This window comes from Temnothorax curvispinosus, unplaced genomic scaffold, assembly GCF_003070985.1.
Source record: "Temnothorax curvispinosus isolate PA1 unplaced genomic scaffold, ASM307098v1 QBEX01008212.1, whole genome shotgun sequence".
NCBI classification, from domain to species: Eukaryota; Metazoa; Arthropoda; class Insecta; order Hymenoptera; family Formicidae; genus Temnothorax; species Temnothorax curvispinosus.
The window spans coordinates 83,483-105,107 of NW_020217992.1; the positions used below are offsets into that span (position 1 = coordinate 83,483).

At 40.0% G+C, this 21,625-nt stretch overlaps 1 protein-coding gene across 3 annotated transcripts in view; it reads left to right on the top strand.

The window, feature by feature from the left end:
- The first annotated feature begins 203 nt into the window (after positions 1-203).
- LOC112457748 overlaps positions 204-21,625 on the top strand; it is a 39,417-nt gene continuing 17,995 nt past the window's right edge. The window contains exons 1-4 of one of the 3 annotated variants that reach the window (XM_025020964.1): positions 204-551; positions 15,756-16,007; positions 17,313-18,261; positions 21,420-21,574. In XM_025020964.1, coding sequence (XP_024876732.1) covers positions 15,777-16,007; positions 17,313-18,261; positions 21,420-21,574 — 1,335 coding nt within the window. In that variant the 5' untranslated portion in view covers positions 204-551; positions 15,756-15,776. Of the gene's footprint in view, positions 552-5,355; positions 5,417-15,755; positions 16,008-17,312; positions 18,262-21,419; positions 21,575-21,625 lie in introns of those variants that run through there. The other 2 variants (XM_025020962.1, XM_025020963.1) reach the window with 2 other exon arrangements.

The following is a 21,625-nucleotide window of genomic DNA, read 5'->3' on the forward strand; positions in this document are numbered from 1 at the left end:
CATCGGGGATAAGACAGCCCCGACGCCGATAAGGGCACCCCGCATCCGCGACAGGTCGCGGTCTCGCGTGTCGCCGCCGATCTGCGCCCCACGTCGGGATTCTCCACCCGCACCTTCCCGGCTCGGGGGTGCGTTTCAGTCAGCTTCGAGCCGCGAGTGGGGTAAGTTGCGCCGCGCGCCGGCTCGCTGGCCCTTCGCAGAGCGAGGCACCCAACGCCGCCCCGCGCACTCACTCATTCTCGTCCGCCGATAACGAGAAGCACAACCCCCGACGATCGGCGCATCGCCGCGCGCCGATTCAACCGGCGTGGCGCGGCGCGCGCTCGCGTAAAAAAGGTCCGCGAGGAGATCGAGAACGCGGGTGAATGCATCGTGATCGTACGAGCGTTATATTTGGCGAGCTTTTCTTTCTCTCGGTCTGCGCGTTTCGGTTCTTGTCTTTCGCGGGGGACTCGCGACTCGCCCCGAACTTTAATGACGACGACAGAAGAAAACGGCGGTAGAGTCGCGCGTCACACATGAACGCGAGCGGACAGCTTCATCATGCTGAGGTGAGTTCTTGTGTGTATTCCTCCCTTTTTGTATTCGATCTAGCTCGCGCCGTGACTGTGACTGCGCAATTTCTTATATAACGTAACCGCGGAAGACCCTTGGGGCGGGAAAGCTTCGCTCTTGTTGGGTTTTGCAATCACGGCGGAAAGTCTCTTCTCTCATCGGCTTGACACGTTCGTTATGTTTTTATGTTCTTATCGTTTCGCGTTTCTTTTAGCTAGCGGGTCCCCTCCATCAATTCTAACTTAATTTCTTCTCGATAAAAGTCGATGTAAATCAACGATTTGCGAGTTCCGCGGCTCAAATTTTAAGACTTCCCATGAAGTACAAATGAATGATGAAGTCTCCATTTAATGTTCAATGCATTTCAATAATATTTCGATTTATGATTCAATTTATCTTTCAATTTGTGCCTTTCAAAGTCTCATACTCGATTACAATGCACTATACAAAATTATGCCATCATAAATAGTAAAAGTCATGCATAGGAAGTATATAGAGAGATGACAGCTGCTAAGTTAAGTTTTAAACGGGAAACGTATAGAAGAATTTCAGGAAGAAGTTTATTCAAGAGAACTCAGCATCTGCATTCTCTTGCATCTTTTTTCAAGAAAGTTTGTGTACACAGGCGACTGGCCGTTGACCCTATTTCGCAAAGTAGTTTTATTTCATTTGGAACAAAAGTCTGTTTCTCGCCGAGTCTCGCGATAAGTAGGGGGAACTCGCATAGCGCCAATACTGTCGATGCTGAATGTTAAAATGGAGATGCGTGATCGAACGAGAAATCGGATGGGACTGTGAATTGTAGCGCGAAACTACAACGATGCGAGCAAATCTCTCAAGTGGGTCAACAAGTTGAACATTCTGTAGACAGAATGTAGCTCGATTTTGTATTCGGGGACACACGTTGTGATACGATGATAAGAGTCGAAAACGTGAGTAGCAATCGTTAGTTTTACCGCTGGAGGTTTTTAAGAATTTATGATTAGAACACGGAAAAAAGGATTAGCTACTATAGCTTTAATTGGGATAAAATAGGAATAACTAACATTTTTTGCAGTGCTACAATTTAACAATAGTAGCAAAACTTTAACGAAGAATTTTGCTACTATTGCTAAATTACAGCTTAGTTATCACTGTTTCACAACTACTTTGCTAAAGCAGTAAATCTTTTTTCCCCCGTGAATGGCGACTAAATTAATGCGTGCATGGTCTCTTTTAAATTGCGTGGCGAAAGACTAATGGATGGACTAATGGATGGATTGGATAAAAAGGAGCTAATCTATCGTATGCAAACATTCAGACGTTATTTTCTAAAAACGTGTTCGATAGGGGATATATTTAGCAACGATTACGTCGAAGCGACGACATTCTGGTATATCTAATTTATTCATCGCGTCGTGGGGAAAGAAACTCGTAGTTGTACCTACATTAGTCATTATTTTCGTCATCTTTTTCGGCCTGTTGACGCGAAGAAAGGAAAACGTAAGCCAATATTCCGCGCATTAGCATTCAGCTCTCCTGACACGTTCATAATGCCGAAAATGCGCGGCCATACGCCATGACGAATTACGCCAAAGTTGCCCATAACATTTTCTACGTCGCCGATGTTCTTACTGCTTTTTTTTCTCCTCAAAAGGTAGTCGCCATTCATCTGCCTCGAGACTCTCCTGAGATATTATCCTCCTATCTCCGCCCTTCCTGCATTTCGCGCATGGCACACCGCCTGCAGAAAAACGAACGTCCTCGCTCGCAAATATTCCTACGTCTGTCGGAGTTCCGCACCATAAATTCTCGGCAATAGATAGTATGTACGTTTTAATATTTACGAACGGCACTCGCTCACGAGCATTCGCACGTCGTGTAACACTGGCGGCCTTTATGTATTATTCGGCGCTCCAAGATTTACCATGAAGTCGAGCGCACCCTAGAGCAATCCGAGTTGTTTGCGGACACGCTGACCGGAATTTTGGATTAACCACAATACTGCAAAACATCGCAGAGAGAAAGAAGGAGGGAACACAGATTTTTTTCCGTGGTAGTTTCAGGAAAGCGTAATAAAAATTATATATACGCGAATATCAAAAGTAATAGAATAAAAATTACCTTTTGGAGTTTTTGAAGCTTTTAAAAGCGAGTTAATACGAATTAATACGAATACTTAATCGTACATTTGTAGAATCAGTAGAGTCAAACAAATTTAATTGTAGACTTACACGATATTATGATATTCATACAATAGGAGTTTTGCTAATATCAAAGAAATGTTAAAAACGAACCGATCAATTTCGCGCTCTATTTTTGCCGCGATCGATCGTGGGGTGCTGTCGAACGAGCCATTGAAATGACGAGCGAAGTTGTGCGTTCTCCCATTGTTTCCTCTCTATTTTTTTTTACGCTTGTCGGCGCTGTGCCCGTCGTTCCGAAAGATTCCATTACGTACGTACATAAAGACGCGTCACGGAGAGATTCCGATCCCCGAGACTTGCCCGCACAATACATGCGACATTTTCATAATGCACAAGTTTACATTTCTCGGCAACCCCGTAAAACGGTTTTACGACCCCAGGGGATGGTTATCGCGTGGGAGAGGGATGATACTTTTCAACCGGACTTTATTACATCTGCGGGTACATCCCGCATCGCACCGGTATGTCTCTCCTTGCGCTAAGTTCTATTTTCGTTGCGCCATATCGATCCTCGCTTACGCCGTTTGAAGTCGTAACACCGCGTCGTTGGCCGTGCTAAATCTCCTTTGCAAACGGCAAAATTAAACGAGCGAGCATTGTCACGTATCAGCGAGGAAAGGAAAAAAGAAAAAAAAGAAAGAGAAACGACGCTAATACCCGGAGGGATAAACGCGGAGATACGTGTAAATCAGTCCGAGTCGTATTTTAACCGAACGCTCGTTTTGGGGAGCACAAGACACATGCAAATAAATCGCGTGTCGTGTCGTATGTCGAAAGAGCTGGATACGAACACTTGCGATTTATCGAGGTTCAATCCTTTCAAATATGAATATTCAACATGTCAATTGTAAATAAAGAATCTCCTTCATTTATGATTGATGTACTGAGTATTCATGGGAGACGTAAGAATATGCGTTTGAAAAATTGTTTTATTTAACCCTAGACATACTCACTGGGGTGTTACGGGACCCCACGCGAAATTCAAATTGAGCCCCTGCCTTAGGAAGGTTAGTTTTCATACCGAGACCCTAACCATAATTCAGTTTAGTCATCCGGCAGTCGACCTCCGTCATTCAGCGAGTGCGTTAGATCCGTGCAGCAGCTGAAAACCGAAAAAGAAAATCGTTTGGGGTGTCCGTACACCCCAGTGAGTCATTTACGCTCGACATTTACCACAGTAAAGTATATTTCAGATTTTTTGTGAAAATCGGTAACGAAAAATTTATACACTTTATAGCACTCCCCGGAAAATTCTACCCCTGTTTCATATATAATTGTTTAAGATTCGGTCAATTATTTCATTTTTGCTGTTCTTGCACAGCAGCTGATTAAAACTTTGTAAAGTTTTTGTGGAGTTAATTTTACTGTTTCCATATACTTTTATAACTTTTGACTACCTTTCAAATAAATAATAATCGACAGAATCTGTTTTACTTTCCATTTCTTGCGATTTTTCTCATCCGACAGTTTTTCGTCATTTCCTCTACTTCAGATGTTCAAAGAAATATGTTTTTTTTAAGAAACGAAAAAATCGCTTACATGCCCTTGAAGGTTGTCTATTCGTCTTTCAAAATCCGTTGAAAATTTTAAAATCGGTGAATTTTGTGAAAAACTACAGCATTTTTTATAAAAATAGTCATTTTAGCCCAATTTTTGGTTCTTTTTCTTGTTTTTCGAAATTTTTTTACTGTTTTTTTTTTACTACCGCAAATTGATGACTACTATCGTCTTCCCTATTAAACAACAAACAAAATTATCTATTATAAAGTTTCCTAAGAACATTCTGGAAATATTATACACGCGGTACAAGTTTGGGGTATCGTGACACCCCAGTGAGTCATTCACGTATGAGAAAAATAAGTGAGTATGTCTAGGGTTAATATTGTTAATTGTTAAACGCAGCGTTACGTAGTTTTCATCTTTATTTTACGGCATTACCTACGGCATTACCTACCGGAGTGAATACCCGGAGTGAATACTTTTCGTAACGACTTTGCAATTCTCCGCGAAATGAATTTCGAAAGTAGTAAAAACTAGTAAGTACAGAGCCATAGAGTCGTTCTTTCCTTTTTCCCCTTTTCGTGATGCTGCAAAGCTGTTCCGCTTTAAAATGAACGTGGCTCTAAATGTGCCACGGTTGCCTGGCATAGGAATCAAATTTAAAAATTCCCGATGTGCCGTTGCGCGCGCGTCCACCGAGCCCGCTCCGTCACAGTGGTCGAGCTTGATAATTAAACCGACACGGCTGCATTAATGCTATAATAAGTGCACTCTGGGTACGATCTTCATTATATCTTTTTTAATCATTCACGCATAATGCCTTTAATTAACGACTAGCTGATACATATCAGAATTTCTATATAACTTGGAGGTTTTTTTTTACCCTCTAAATAATCGTTCACAAGGTTGACACTTTTTAATTAACTGCTGAAGCAAAATCTATACATCCACTCTTAAAGCTAAAATTTCTTTAGAATCTTAAAACACTTCGTGTTAGCCTCCATAATTATGTTAGCCATCGATTTCCTCTTCAGCAAAAAAATCGGCTATAATTTCATCTCAGAATTTTTCAGAATATGGTGGGTAATTGCAAGAAAAAGAGGCACGATAAATAAAATACGGAATACACCTAACGACACGTTTCGAGAACTCCCGAGGAAATCCAACAATCGAAGGTATTTACGTTCGAATGTTTCTCTCATGGATATTTTATTGAACATTTCGCGCATTTCTACAGAGATCCGGTCGCATATTAAATATGGATAAACCAATAGAGAGACAGTGCGCGTTGCGCGACAATATACGAAAGTACCGACAAAATGTTGAGTTCGTCAATTAACAAACATGCGGATCGATGGTCAGATTAATTGTTGTCGTTAACAGAGCTGCTCGCTATGCTCGCAGAATCCCCCTTTGCTGGAACGGAGTAATTAATTGCTAACTGGTAACAACGCTTGCGGACACGCGCCGACGACGACGGTACTCGTCATTAATTGAGAATCCAATCGAAAGTTACATCGTTACTTTGACTACGTGCGATACAAGTCGGGCCGGAGCGCGCCGAGATTCGTTTTCACGTTTTCCATTAAAATTCCTCACACCCTACCGTGTCAATTATTCACGTTCTTTCAAGTAGGGCGATATTTTGAACACGTAAAACCTTCTTTGTTAAATTTTCTTTCGAGATACACGCGAGTAAATGTTATTTCTGCAATAATTTTTATTGTAATCAATTTTACTTTTTATAATATATTGTACAAAATATTTAGAATTCCCTATCTTAATTTAAATAATTATAACCTACAGATGAAAATTGCATATCATTTAATTTTGTCTGATTTATAAACAGTAATAACTCAAGATCTCGTATCTGTTAAGGATTTTACTACTACGATATCGCGAATATCGTAAGCTTGAGAGAAACCTTTCGTTCAAGAATTTCCCTTCGAGAATTTCCGTCGTGCAGGCTTCGACGGTCGACAGGGAGATTTTGCGAGGCGCTTAACTTGAAATGTTTCTTCAAATTGCCGCGGGAGTAAATCGACTTCATGGGATGTAACGGTATGCCTAGGAGAAGCTATACTAACGATGGGAAATTACGCCCGGCGCATCAATATGATAACGAGATCGCGATATCAAGAGAGGTAACGTTTTGTCTCCCGTTTAATTTATCTTTCGCCGTTTCTCTCGGTATACGCGATTGTCGCGTAGGTGGCCATCTTTGCGAATTTGCATATTGACATTTACCGCCGCTGATTTTTATGTCAGAGTATAGGTATACGGTAAAACGGAACGTTTTACGCTTGGAGAGACGTACGATTTTTATTACGTTGTAAAGCTTTCCTTGCTATTTCGTTTTCCATTCCGATTCAGCAGTTAACGATTGCACATCGCTACGTTTTCGCATATCCGGCTATATTAAATCGGAAATCTATCTATTCAAGTACTCGAAGTTTATTTATTGGTACTCATGCTACGTATTTATAACACTCTCTCGGCGCACTTACACGATTCTCGATTTACCATAACGTCGAATGCATCGTTCTATCGTAACTTTCGATCCATGATTAATCTGTCGAACCGTTCGTCGTATCGTACGTGCATCGCGCATCTGTCTCCATTGTATGCTTTACAATTATCGTCTGATTCGGAATGGATTCGGAATAGTTCGCGAGTAACCCCCTGAACGTAATCCCCGAACGGTAGGACCCCCGAGATCCGCACACATTATACAAACTTGGCGTGATATGAAACAACTTGCTGGGGCAGGTCGGCGTTAATGCCATTACATTACCCATTTAATCTGAATACCATCAACATAATCATGTTTGCCAGCATCTTGCCTTGGCCTGCCAGCCCTCTGTATCTCGTCTATTTAATTATGCCTCCTTCACCGAGATTACGAGGGAAGACGCGGTGACATTTAGCGGAGCGAGGGCAACGCCGGCCTTAAAGACACCGCAATCGGTAGCGGTAAGACCGCGACTCTGATGGATTGCTATCCTGTCATTCTCTCTGGATCCTGGTTCTTGGATCGGTAAAAAGTAATTGATATAGTTCGGTAGATGACTTCGGAGAAGAAAAACAAAGAGACGAAGCGGACGGCACTTGGACAAGTAAAAGGAATGAGCTCTTGGTCGACTACTACCTTCTAACGGTAACCGTATTCTTTTTGTCACAAGCATCATGAAATGCTCTTTTCTGGTAGGATCAATCGCGGAAGAGATGCAGTATTTCCTTCGCTATATATGCACGGTTACTTTGTCGGAGCGCTTGATATTCCGCTCTCTCGGAGGACCTCTTCTCCGAACCCCCGATGGTCTTACTCTAAGTTTACTAACCCAATCATTCAGAATTTAATCTAGCTTGCGGGAATGGAAATTTTTTTTCTGTCGTATCAATAAAGTTCTTTTCTAGAATCAGAGAGTGGTTCGAGAATAGATCGACTGCTAACTCGTTAAAAACTTTTTACAATACACAATATAAGTTTAACTTGTCATAGATATTTTTTGCAATATTTGCTCTTAAAAGGATGCACATAAATCTTAATAAATGTTTAGAAATGAAGAGATTAAGAAAGAGTCCGCCGCTATTTCTCATTAAATGTTCCTGCTCATTTTAATTTCCGAGATAAATATCAGTTTATATTACGAGAAAAGCACGTTTATGTTAGCAGTGAGCATATGCATCTACCATTAGTGAAAATGTATCCTGCCTAAACCATTAGCACTATATGCTACAAGTCATTAGCGTAATTATGAATTGATAAACTTTTCCTCCTACGAGAAGATTAGGATTTCTCGGAACTGCTGGATTTTCCGTGAAATCCATTTCCGCGCGTTTTACTTCCTTTCCCGTGGCATCGGAAATTTCACTTTTTGTTTCGGACACGTCGCTACAGGCGCCTCGCCTGTAAGAGCGAAAAAGTTCCGCTGACGTGACGTCGATTTTTGCAGTTGAATTTCTGATGTTGACAGGCTGTTACGCATTAGCTTTGAACGAATAGTTATAAAGAATTTTGTTTTCACAACGGTAGCTGTATTTATTCTTCGGACTATACGCGCTTCTGTATAAGTATGAAACTTTTAATTTTTGTTGGCAACGTACGTCGTTTTCTCGTTTCGTTTGCGTGGTAATAGGAGAAATTTAAGTAATAAGGAGCTACTTTGTCTGACTCAGCGTTGCCGCGTTAAATACAAGGGGCGTTCTACAATAGAATTACGTTCTTTCTCGCGCGCTCATTACGACGCTCTCGATGAATACGATAAATCCATATGACAAAAGGGAAATACAGCGGCCACTATCCCGAGATATAAATATTGTGGAATTTTGCACCGCGCGCGAAAAGTGCTATCTCGAGCTTTTTGTTCTCTAATTCACTTATTATACACGATCATTCAGCTTGCAGATTATTTCGAAGCATTTACTGCAATACGTTAACATTCTCAGAAATGAGAATTTTATCGAAAGATTTCAAGCTTTTCCAGCTAGAATCTGTTGAGAATAACACGTGGCTTCTGTCTATTCCGTGAAGTGTTTCAGGAAATACCGAGTATTTAGCAACGAGATTTCTACAAAGCGACAGCAGCAATTTTTTGTATCTATGAATGCTTTTGTATCTATATATCTGTGAATGCTTTTATGAATTCTACGAATTCACGATTGCTTATACAAATATACGTATGGACTTTCATTTCTATAATGATTTCTTAGTAAAGATGACATAGTAAAAGGACAGTATTGGTTTGATATAAAAATCATATCAACAAGAAAAGGATGAAATATAAAAAGCTGACCTTATTTTATAGAGAATCCTCGATTAAAGTTAAGTGCTTTTACCATCATTTGAAGATATAAAAATGCTTCAAATGTCAACAATAAGAATTACAGAAAAGATGTTGTTTTTAAGGTCGTGCTATTGGCCTCGTTGGACAAAGACTTCTTAAACTAAAATTGTTACAATAATAAAAGAATGGCGCGTGTAGCCTCACCTGGATCAACTTTCCATTTAATTTTAATTCCTTAACTTTTCATTAAATTTCGTCGAAAACTCGATAAAAGAATTAAAGTGAGTGCTTGTGTTAAAATTTTATCTAGAAATGGCTTTTGTATTCAGGCCGCCTACACACTTATGATATACGCAAAAAAAATCCCTCGATAAAGTGAAATCGTCAAGCATTCATTCTTTCAGTCTCTCTTTTATTCTCTTGCATCCTCTCTGCATTTTTATTTCACTCATTTTGCATTTTCTTTTCCTTCAGAAAAATCGCGATGCCGGATAATTGAATATAGAATTATAGATGGCGTCCCTTTTTTTGACGTATTCTGGCGCATATTTTATTGCAAAAAATATTACCGATATCGGTGTCTCTCTCTTATTATTGTTTAGTGTGTTATTGCGATAAATATTACCACATGCCTCGATGGTCGAATTGGTACGACGCCCTACACGGAATGAGGGAGGTTCCAGGTTCGAACCCTGGCTGAGGTAATATTTTTCGCAATAAATGTAATAATTTAATTTAATTTAAATTAATTTAAAAATAAGATGCTTATATATTATAAGTATCAAAGATTATTAACGTCTTGACAACGAGGACCAAAACCAATGGTCGAATCGTCACGATGATTGTTTGCCAATTATAGCCGGAAATGAAAGTTTAATTGTTTGTTATTGTTGGTAAGTTACGAATGTACTTATGGTTTATTTAACCTACATGTATTTTCAAAGTAGACTAAATATTCTAGTTCGTGTTTAAGTAAGACTTCGTAATGAACAGTTCTAGGTTTTGTTGAAATAATCAGCGTTGACGATTGGTTTGCTCGAAAACTGCAAGTAAGCGCTGGCTTCAAGAGCCCCATCATCACTTGCGAGCTACAATATATAGTCTGCCAACATCTCCACTCGCACAACTCCCGGCGTCTACGTGTTTCTCGTTTATCCTCGACCCGTCAGAAACTCACTTATTCGTGGTCCACCCCTTCGGGATAGGTACGTGCCCGTGGAATAATTTTGTAGACGATAAAAATTGAAACGAATCGCGGTCGTACGCGTATACACGGCATCGCACTCTGCGGGATTGGCATGAATTCCACGCCGTTAAGCTCGCCCGTTTCATTTGCCGGCTTGCCCCAACAGAAGACAAATGGTTTCCTCGGATGCCCGCGGGAAAAATGATAAGAGAAAAGGCGCGAGTGGGTGGCCGGAAAGAACGCTGCGTGTCGGCATGCTTGTTGATCCATACGTATAGATTAACGGTGATACCCTTCAGCTTTCCGAGGACTTAACTCGCTCGATTATCACTAGACTTACGGAATCGTTTGTCTTAATGGCACGTCAATTAGTATTCTGCAGTTAGTTGATTTTGCCTAGTGACTATCCGCGGTGCTAATCGAGCGTGATAAAGCGTTTTCGAGTTATATTTGGATATACGAAGATTTAATAGAGTGATGCGGGCGTGATTAATTATATTGCCTTCATTTAAGTACTGATACCGAGAGCCAAAAAAGTGATTGATAAATGGTTGTTTGATTAAGTCAGGGTATTTATTATATATAAGAATAATTACCTTTTGTAACTAGTTACTCTTCTTAGTGACAAAATATCTTAAGAGTGCCATATAATAGTCTAGTAATACCGTATCTTATTATGTGTTTTTATTATCTGTTCCGACTTACTCCTTATCGATCTTATTTGCATGCCGTTGTTTGGTCGATAAACTCTCAACTTGCTCAACGAAAATTAATTATCGGATCGACAAAGGCAACTCCGAAACAGAAATATTTAATAGTCTCGGAGTCAAAATTTGTAGTAGCAGTCTACTAGATCGCAAACAGCAATTCGAAACATTAATAATAAAAATAATTTAAAAAAATGAAATTGTATTAATATATGACGGATATCGCGGTATAAACTTTCGATTCTTAACATTTTACTTGTAATGACGTGAAGCTTTCCATCGTCAAGCTTTCCATGCAATACACAGACTTTTCTGTATCCATCGAATGCATTTCACCTTGAAGTCTAATTGTCGTGCTCGGCATTATGCATTCAGCAGCTTAAGAACTCACGCCGCGCGGAAGTTCAGTCTCGCAAGAGAAATACGAAAAGAGCTTCAGAGAACACTCGCTATTACGAACTCGCGTCGCGTTCCATCTTCGTTAACGCCGCTTCTCGTCCGTCCAATAATTCATACGTCTTTTCAGACACGACGGTGTGCAACGTGATAATTACGTTCTGAGAGATATTCTTAGGCCTTAAATGAACGCGCGCGCGCGCAGCATCTAATTCAGCCGGCGAACACCGGTAGTAAACGGTACTGACGGTAGTCGTTTACAACTACGAATGTTCGTGCTAGGTGGCCGTAAATGACTTGTCGGTCGAGTGATATACGGTATACGGCCTACGGCGCAGAGTCGATCCGTCGAAGTATCGCAACGAGTAATTGACTGCGCACTCTGCTTGCTCCGATTAATTAACTTTCAGTACTTTGTCGTTCTCGCGCTATCCCGATACAGCGGCCATTTAATGAATATCCTGGACGCCCAACCCCCGCAGTATTGTTCGATATTTTAAATTCTCAACTTATTTTTTAATTCCTTTTTCTTATTTTTAATCAATACACGTCGCACACAATGGATTTTTTTTCTTACCGACGTTATTTAAGCCTCGATGTATGTCAATGACGTACATTGAGATTTAAAAATAATTTTAGTTTAGGGTAAACTCAAATAAGATGGCCATACAGAAAAGATGGTCAACCCATGTTCATTCGATGTTTCATGGCAAGCTAGATTGAAAGAACATAGGTTGGCTATTTTTTCCTGTATGGCCATCTTATCCGAGTTCACCCTATTTAATTATCTTTTTTATATTTATTTACTTTTTTCTATTTTAAGAAAAAAAGGATGCAATACAGCTATTTGCTCCCACGCGTTTTTCTCATACCTTCATCTACAGTAAAATGAAAAGCTAGTAATTTTAAATGTAGCACGTGCAATGCATTTTCCGTTACAATTCGGTAAATTGCTTGTAATATTTAGTAAATAGGAATATTTATCGCTTGTTTTGGGTTAGTTTATTTTGTAGTTCATTAACGCATTACTGTATTTAAATAGTTAATTACTCTGAACGAATTGTCACACACAGGTATAATTACAAAATTGCCGTACTATTGTAATGTTATTGTATCGCGGTTGTTACTTTAAATTTATTATGAGCGGTCTTTTTTTCAGATATATTTATTTAATACAAAATATATGTCTCAAAAAGTGATATTGATATCGTATTAATCATTTTACAGATTAATTTGAACAGACTGATTTAAATAACACTATGTCATTTTATTAAATCGAAAAACGCCGTGCATTATTTGATGTTGTAAAGCAGGAATAATTAGGCTTCTAATTCATATCTTTATAGTCATTGAATAATTGGCCTTAGTTGAATAATTGGCCTTAGTTGGTTTGTTCATTTTATAGTCCACAGTAATTAATTTAAGTGGTGACACGTATAATCGCAAAATGTCGCCGTACTTGCAGCAGCATATTGCGCACTATCGAATGGTTTTAATTGCGACTCGCGTTACTCAATCAACATCAATAGCACGTTAATTAGTTTATTACACCTGAAACTTGCGCGTGGCTCAACCGTTGACGTAATCGCAGTCCGCTAAAGAAAATGCCGGCGCTGATAACGTAGATGATCTCGCGACGATATGCAAGCTGCGAAGTTGACTTAGAAAGACTTTCGCGTGGGCGATAAAATAACGAGCGCACGTCATGACTGTTAAATGTCAGCGAAATATTTTCAACGCGCGCCTCATCGAGCGGCGCCATAAGTTGAGTAAACGTGTCGCGCTTACACAAGATCGTAATGGTGTCGGCAGTCTAAGACCATTGAATTATGAAAAACCTCGCTTTGAAATTCTATTCTATGTCGCGTGTTTCTTATCATCATATTCGCTGAGTGGATTCCCGATGTTACTCGATATTGAGTATGCTCTTTGTCAAAATTTCAAGTGCGATAGATTTGTACGAAGTGCACCTTTACGAGACAAATAACCTCGTAATAAATGCATATACGGAAGTTTCGTATATCTTGAAACTGTAATACATAGATGAAGAATATTTGTACGCACAGTCTAAGTTGCTTACTCAGTGGATGAGGAAAACGTGTCGGCAGATATAATATCGTTACGCCATACGTGCAGATCTCTAAGTTTTCGCAAGAGAGAGATTTCGTGGAACTTTCTTTCAGAAGTCGCGTTTCTGTTTGGAATAATGGCAAAAAATAAGAAGAAGTACCAACGAAATTAATGCCGTCTCGCGCCTACGTCGAAAAGTTTTTCGTAATGACTAAATTTCGTGCCACTCTCGTAGCTTTAATTAACGTGCCACAGATTTACAGATTTCGGCTTGAAATTTTTCGTAAAATTTCACGCTCGTTTTACTAAACGGTACAAACAGGTAAATTTTAACATGTGTCAAGTGTTAGTATTTTTAATTTTCCTAAAAAGAAGTAATGATATTACAGAGTTGTGTTTTGTGACGCGTAGAAATAAAATTTAACGTAAAAGATTTGTGATACTGGCTAGAGCTTAAAATATCTTCTATATTTTAAGCTCTAGCAGCGCTCACAGTTTTTTGCGTTGAATATTTTTTTCACACATTTTTTTCTGACTGAAAAATTAGCGTGTATAGCATACGAGATACTAGGACTTTTTTAACGCGGATTGTTTTTCTGTTAATAATAATGTCTAAAATTGCAGTAATAATACTCGGTAAGTTACGAGTCGCGGACTCGTTCCAAAAATACGTTCCACAAGTTACATTGACGTGAAAATTTCTGTGGGAATTCATTTACAAGCGAAGATAATTCATGAAAATAGAATGAGAAAACGGTAATAAAAAATGGTAAAGAAAAAACAATTCGTATATCTTCGTTCAATTTTCACGAAAAATACATGGGTGGTATTTTTGTTATATCAATTATCTTAAATTATATCATTTCAGATTTTAACTTCAAAAAGCACATTATTTGCTGACCATTTTCGCAAAAAAATTATTCTCTGTTAATAAAAAGTTTTCCAATAAAGCCTTTATTGACTCCGCTAAACTGAATGTCGACCAAGCATCGTACCTATAAAATATACCTATAAACAAATTTTATTCACCTTGTTGATCGCGTTCAGCAAAACAATTAACGATATCACGATAATTCATCCACGTTGCCGATGGTCATGTTTTCAGAACGCACAGTATCCCGTTCATGCTCGTGCCTTCATATTTCGCATTTAATTACATAATATGAGATATAAACAGATGTTCAATTTCCTAGATATTATTCAGTTTTACGTAGTTTTCCAATAAATAATCATATATAGACCGATATCGCATATTTTTCAATTGAAATATGTGTATAATTTCAAATTTTGTTCCGGATCTTCCCTCATTCGGAATAGATTGCGATATATTTTTCCACGTGTTTACCGAGTTCGCATGAAAGGCTTTCTGCACTGCTTACTTTTACGACATACAATACCCGGTCGTAAATTAATCCGCTCTGGAACTGTTTTAGACCTATACGCGAATCGATAATATATGCACGGCCTATATGCAAGAGGTGTTACGTGCGATGAGAGACATGCTCCCATCGGCGCATCAAAATGCACGTCGCAGTTCGGGTCGGGGAATTAGGCAGGCCGATATAATGCATTGAACCCCGCTGTGCACTTATCTGGGTCATCTTCCGGGTAGAAACTGTTCATGTAGCGTAGACATGTAATGAATGTTCTTGGAAACCCGTTGGGCATTTAATTGTCTATCCGGGAACATATATGTGCATTGAACGTAGTTCTTATAATTATAATAGTAGCCTAAGCTATATATATATATATATATATATATATATATATATATATCTTCTGTCTGAGGTAATTAGACTTCAATATTTTTATGTATTAAAAGATATTTAATAATTAATTTAACAATATACATTAAATCATTTCATAAAACTAACCATATTATACTAACATATACAAATATAGTTAGTATAATAATATGTATTCTTCTCATTTAAGTAGACCCTCGAGTCATAATTTTTTGTGCATTCTGAAGAGAGAAATGTCGTTTCAAGCAATTAAGTTCATAGTTCTGTAGTACTGCACTTGTCTTTTTAACGTACCACACAAAAAACTCGGCAGAAGTTTAAAGAGTTTTGTTACTTCTTCGAACTTCTAATAGGCAATGCTAGCCTCTTAGTATGGAGGTGGCATCTTTGCAATTTAGCTTGAAAATTCACAAGTTACTTAAATATATTCTTTAATAGTTAGCATAGTTAATTTCATAAGTACTTCAATGTATTCTAATATACCCCTTACGTCACATATTTGTCATAGAACGCGTGTTATTTGATATTAATATTGATTAAAAAATAATATTGACGTTAAATAATCTTTTGCGAATATTTCTGGCGAGATTTTTGGTGAGATGGGGAAATCTATTGTGTCGCAGAGATAAAAGGATGTCGCCGTGATGTTACATCGAAGCGCTTCGTCGCGGCGCCGGCGAGCGTCGCCAAACGTGGCAAACTCGAGCCAGCCGGCATCTCCGACGATGCGAGGTCGACGAGCGAGCGTAGCCACTGAAAAACCCCTCATCTTGCCACCAAGTAGCCCCGGCGGAACGATGGAAAGGCAACGGTCGCCGAGGGGTAGCGTGGTGCCGAATATTGCTCTGGATACCGAGAGCGACTCCCCCGACGAGGTTAGTACTCTGCACCCTCTTACATTTATAGAATTCCACTATAATCTCTTTATATATGTATTCGAATCGTTATTGCTTTTAGTACACTAGAAATCCAAGTTATTTCTACACGGTATAAACGTCTAAAAATGACACATTTGTTGCTGTTAAATTAACACGTTCAATCATCCTATTAAATTATAGTTAATACGTTCAACCGTGTTAAATAACGTGATTTAAAACGGCAAGAAATGTGTAAGAAGAGCTTCAGTTAAAATAATATACTTGGATTTGCAGTGTACACAGTAACATGAACAGTATGAACACTCTTGCCCGCAACAATGATTTCGTTTTGGTATATGTGCGGCCGAGCACAAGTGTCAAAACCTCATTCTTTCCGAGATGTATGAAGATCTAATTTACTATTTTTAGAACTGTCACGAATAATGATTTAAGCAATTCGATCGACGACAATTTTACAATACTGACAATTGGGTAGAGCACAGAAAATAACTCCAATTAATTGAAATTCTCAGTCAACCGAGCTCCGAGCCTGTAGCAGTTTTCATTCTTTTTTTTTGTGTATGTTTTTTTTATTCCCTTCAGGCTACGCAATGTTATACAGAATATTCAATTACTCAAGGGATATTCGACTGTACAGGTGTTTGACATTGTATTCGATCGATATGGGATTCGAGCACCGCATCCATCGATGAAACTAAATACGAACTTTTTGTCACGCACGTTACACATCAGTTTATCCACAAAATTTTGAGGTCATGAAATTTTCACGGCAAATGGATTGCCATCACATGTTATTCATTAGCGAATGATTGGCGCGGCATAGGCATATGCGTTTCGAAAGTTATCGGTTGGCTTTGGACAGCGATCGCTAAAATGATTAAAATACGTTCACTTCAATCGAGTGTTTTGATATGTTCCGCGAGCGTGCAGCTTTCATATGCAAATGTAAATTTATTCCTACGTTAATTCCTATGTTAATTAAACTAGATACATTGCAGAGATATGAATGCGTGCAATATTAATACGCATATCTCCAACCATTTCCAAGTAAAATGAGAAAAACCAGTTAACTTGAATAAATAGAAATTAAACAATTTGTAAAGAGAAAATTGACGAGCTAATTCACTAAAGTGACTAATTATCATTCTTGATAAATATTTTACGTGAAAGGGAGAAGAGAGTGCGATCTCTTTTACAAAAACTTCACATGTACGTTTGAACATTAATTTTTGCTCTAAGAATCCTGCTTCTTCTGCTATACGAGGTAATGCTCTAGAATCTATGCATGGTGTTCTATTTCAGGGAGTCTGTCGCAGGATCTTGCCGGATCCCGAACAGTATGGCACCGGCCGCAATTCCCTGGCACCCGAGGCGAGCCGCAGCCCACGAAACTCTCTGATACCTGACGATTACTGCAGAAGCCCGCGGGGCTCCCTAATACCGGACCCGAACAGGAGCCCACGCAATAGTCTAGTACCCGACATGGTACGGTCGCCGCGGAATAGCCTGACGCCGGAAGTATCTCACAGTCCGCGTCACTCCCTGGTGCCGGACTCGGCGCTCAGCCCGAGAAATTCTCTGGTGCCGGACGTGGCCTATAATCGGAGTCCACGAAATAGTATGGCGGTCGGCGGCTCCAGAATATCCCTCTTGCCGGAGAACGGTAACGCGATCGCGGCCCTCAATCGTAGCCCCAGACACTCGTTGGTGCCGGACTCGACGAGAAGTCCGCGAGGCAGCATGGCGAACTTGGACTTCGACCGAAGTCCACGTGGCTCGATCTGCCCGGACCTGCATAGGATACCCAGGGGGAGTATCACGCCCATGGAGGTCGTGGACAGGAGTCCACGCGGTTCGATAGCCTCGGAGTGTCTGAACCAGAGTCCCCGCGGCTCTATCGCGCCCGATCCCAACAGATCGCCCAGAGGATCGATAGCGCCGGACCCGAATCGGTCCCCGCGCGGATCGATATGCCCGCCGGAGAGCAACAGGAGTCCGAGAGGTTCGATCGTACTGCACGATCAGACGAATCGATCGCCGCGCGGAAGCATTGGCATGAACGACGCCGACAGACACTCGAGAGGCTCTCTCGGAGCCATCAATGACGACGAGAACAGAAGTCCCAGAGGAAGCATCGGGCCCGACGGGATCAATAGAAGTCCTAGAGGTAGTCTCGGAGGGCATCAAGACAGAAGGGCGGCGAGGGGCAATCTGGGCTTGCAAGATCCTAGAAGAGCTTCCGCGGATCAGGGTAAGAATTTAAAATTTCTAAATATTCTTAATCCGTTTGATATCCCATCAATTCAGTTTCTTGAAACTCCTTCAAGATACTCTTTTTTGTGTCCTAACATTTTTAAAATATATTATTTTTTAAATTTAACAAGTATAATAATTGCTAGGATTGCTATTACACGGTGAAAGTAATTACTAAGCTTCGAGTTGTGGACTATGCTTTTTCCACACAACACAAATAATCGAGAGTTACGATATTGGACTCACTACAGACTTGTCTTCGCGCATCGTAGCCGATGTTGCGTAAATCTTCGATACAAAAACTACCGCGAAAATGTAGTCCTTGGATGTATCGTGTATCCAAGCCGCAATGCTCTGCATCCGAATACCAAAATACAGATATAATCCAATCGCGAAATTATAGCGTCGCGGTGAAACGCAACGCGATGTGCAAAGGAAACGTTCGCGCTTGCCGCAAATGCGGTCAGATTGTGCCAATAATATGCTTACATACGCGACATATCAATCATACATGACGGAATTAAACAATTTCCCGTTCAGTTATTGACTGGAGAAATTACGATTACGACAAGAAATTGCTGGATGCGAGTACATTTGTTAAAAATAATAATAAGCTTATTCGGGGATTGAGCAAATTTTATTATGTATCGCATATTAAAATAAATATTAAAAATAATCGATGCTTTTATCTATTTTCTGCTTGTCGAGTAATTATAAGCGAAGCTGTTTTATATACGGTTTAAGGACGGATCATAAAATATTCATCAGTGAGATTTCACGCAAGCGTTTCCTTACATCCCCCACTTACAGGCTGAGCATCTACCTCGAGGCAAGTATCTTCTCTCCTTCGGGGAATGTAATGGCAATTTGACGCTCATTACCGTACGCCCGACGTCAGGTCTCTGGAGAGGCCGATTAGTTTTCTCCCATGTTCCGGGTATTGAGTGCGACAGACGCGCATAATATATCTCGAATGACAGAAATTGGTCGGTAGGCGATACACTCTCGTGCGTGTCGATTGCGCACGGTATCGCACATCCGATACTTCTCACTGAAATCCTGCGGCGGATGCGACAGACACTCGCGCCTCGGAGTAACGTAATCATGACGCACGAACGGAAGGAACGGATCTGCCTATAGAGATGTAAAATAATATCGACAAGTCGACAACGATCCGACGTCGATTCCGGTGCGAGGCTTTCATTAAGAAACAACCCTCTTGTCGATATCCTTCCCTCTTAATTTTCCGTATTGTCGCTCGGTTAAATTTATTGTGATTTAATCAGGTCAGACGAATACGAAGTACCTTCAAATTCTCCCATCGATCTTTCCATTGCGTCACAAGTATAATATAGCATGATATATTCGATAAGATATATTCGATTATTTAAGATAAGATATACTAAATAATATAAAAAGCATTTTCTATAAGTTTGATTTTGCACTAATATTTAGATTTGATTTAACATGTAAATCATCAGTTTCCTCCCCACAAAAATTCAGCTTTCGATATGTTAATTGCCGTAATAAACCACGAATCATATTTTTGGCAAGTTCAGTTCCTGGCAGGTTATTAGACTTAAACATATCGTGTGCTAAATTGCTATTGGCGGTTGGAAAACCCACACATAGTAGTGTTGTATAATAGTATTAAACCTCCTAAGTCGACCTATGCAAATTGGTTCACCACAATCTCAGATATATATATGCGCATGCAGATATGTACATATATATCTCGCGGTGATAATTCGCTACTAATATTCCTGAATAAAGATAAAACTCACGAGAAACGGAAACTTAATAATTCCTCACGCTAAGACGGCTTTTTTATTGCCGCGCGATTCTCGGGGCGACGCCAACACGAGGGCAAGAAAATCAAACGCGAGGCAAGTAAGAGACATTTGCCCGAGCGATAATTAACGTCACGCGGGAAAGTTACGTTTCGGTCGGCGCAAATTGGCCTGATTTTCTCGCGCGTGCACACGATACTTATTAACGTTAGTAGCTACACTAAACCACCACCGGTCACGAGATTGAAATATGCGTCTGAGACATATTCCCATACTTACCCACTTTGCCCGACTGCGATGCGAAAGGGATTGCGTGCGTGTTCTTAGCCGGCCAGATAAACTGCTCGAAGCGTAAGTTTCTCCTTGAATAATCTGAAACAGTAAAAATGCAAATACACAATGAATAATTCATTATAATTTTGTAATTGTTCTGATCTCGTAAGTATTGTAATAATGTGACACGTGTCACACAACAACGCATTAAACCGCTTTCTTAAAGGTTTTATCGCTCGAATTCGCGCCCATCGCCTATATGATTATCGCCAGGAGATCGATAGCGACAAGATTGACCGGCCTGTTTACCGAACTACCGGCGGGCGAGCGAAGTCGATAATTTCGCGGCGAGAAACGCGTCGCAATAATCAAAATCTCCCCAGCAGATGGGATTCGTATTCTGTAAATTGAAAGCGCGGATTTATCGCGCGAAGCAGCGCGCATTACGCGGAAGCTTGTTGACAAAGATATTTCATCGCCTGAGTTTGCAGTGCATGATGTCTCTTCACAACGAGCGAATTTCCTGCAAATGGAGGATACAAATTTAATTGCGCACTAATACTGTTAATTGGCGCGCCGTTTACCATTGTTCGTAACTACGTAGTTATCTAGTGTTCATTAATTGCAAAACAAAGAGAGTCAAAAACTAGAAACTAGTTAGAATAAAATTATCCTCAAAAATTCAAACGCAAAAATAAATGGATATTATAACTTTATATACAGTCTATTTAGAAAATATCCCACATATACAAGTTAAGTTCATGTAAAATTTTCATAGAGAATTTAGCCAATCTGACGCACATTAATTGTAATTCGTATGTATAGAATTTGAGAATACATCCCAGTTGTAAAAAAGAAATTGCAAATCGATGAAAAAAGTAGAAGTATTTTTTGTCAAACAAAACGTCAGCAAGTTCGAAGAATGCGAGATTCTATTTTGCAATTTTTACGCCCGCGCGAACTGTTTCGCGTTCCGTGTCTTCATAAATATTCACGGGATATCGCGCGAAGAATTGTGCGCGAGATACTTCTTTCTCGTGCAGGAATTTCGAAAAGCAGTCGAATAAATTCAAATATTTGCGCTTGTGTCCAGGGAGCACGAGAAACCGAAGTTCCTCGCCTTATCGTCAAAGAGAAGTGAGCTCGGGAAGCGTCAGATCAGGCGGAAGTGGTGGAGCACAGGTCAATCTGGGATATGGAACGAACGCTTGGGCCGATTCCAGGCGAGCCAGCAGCTCCGTTTCGCAGGTAACTGATTCTCTCTCTCTCTCTCTCTCTCTCTCTCTCTCTCTCTCTCTC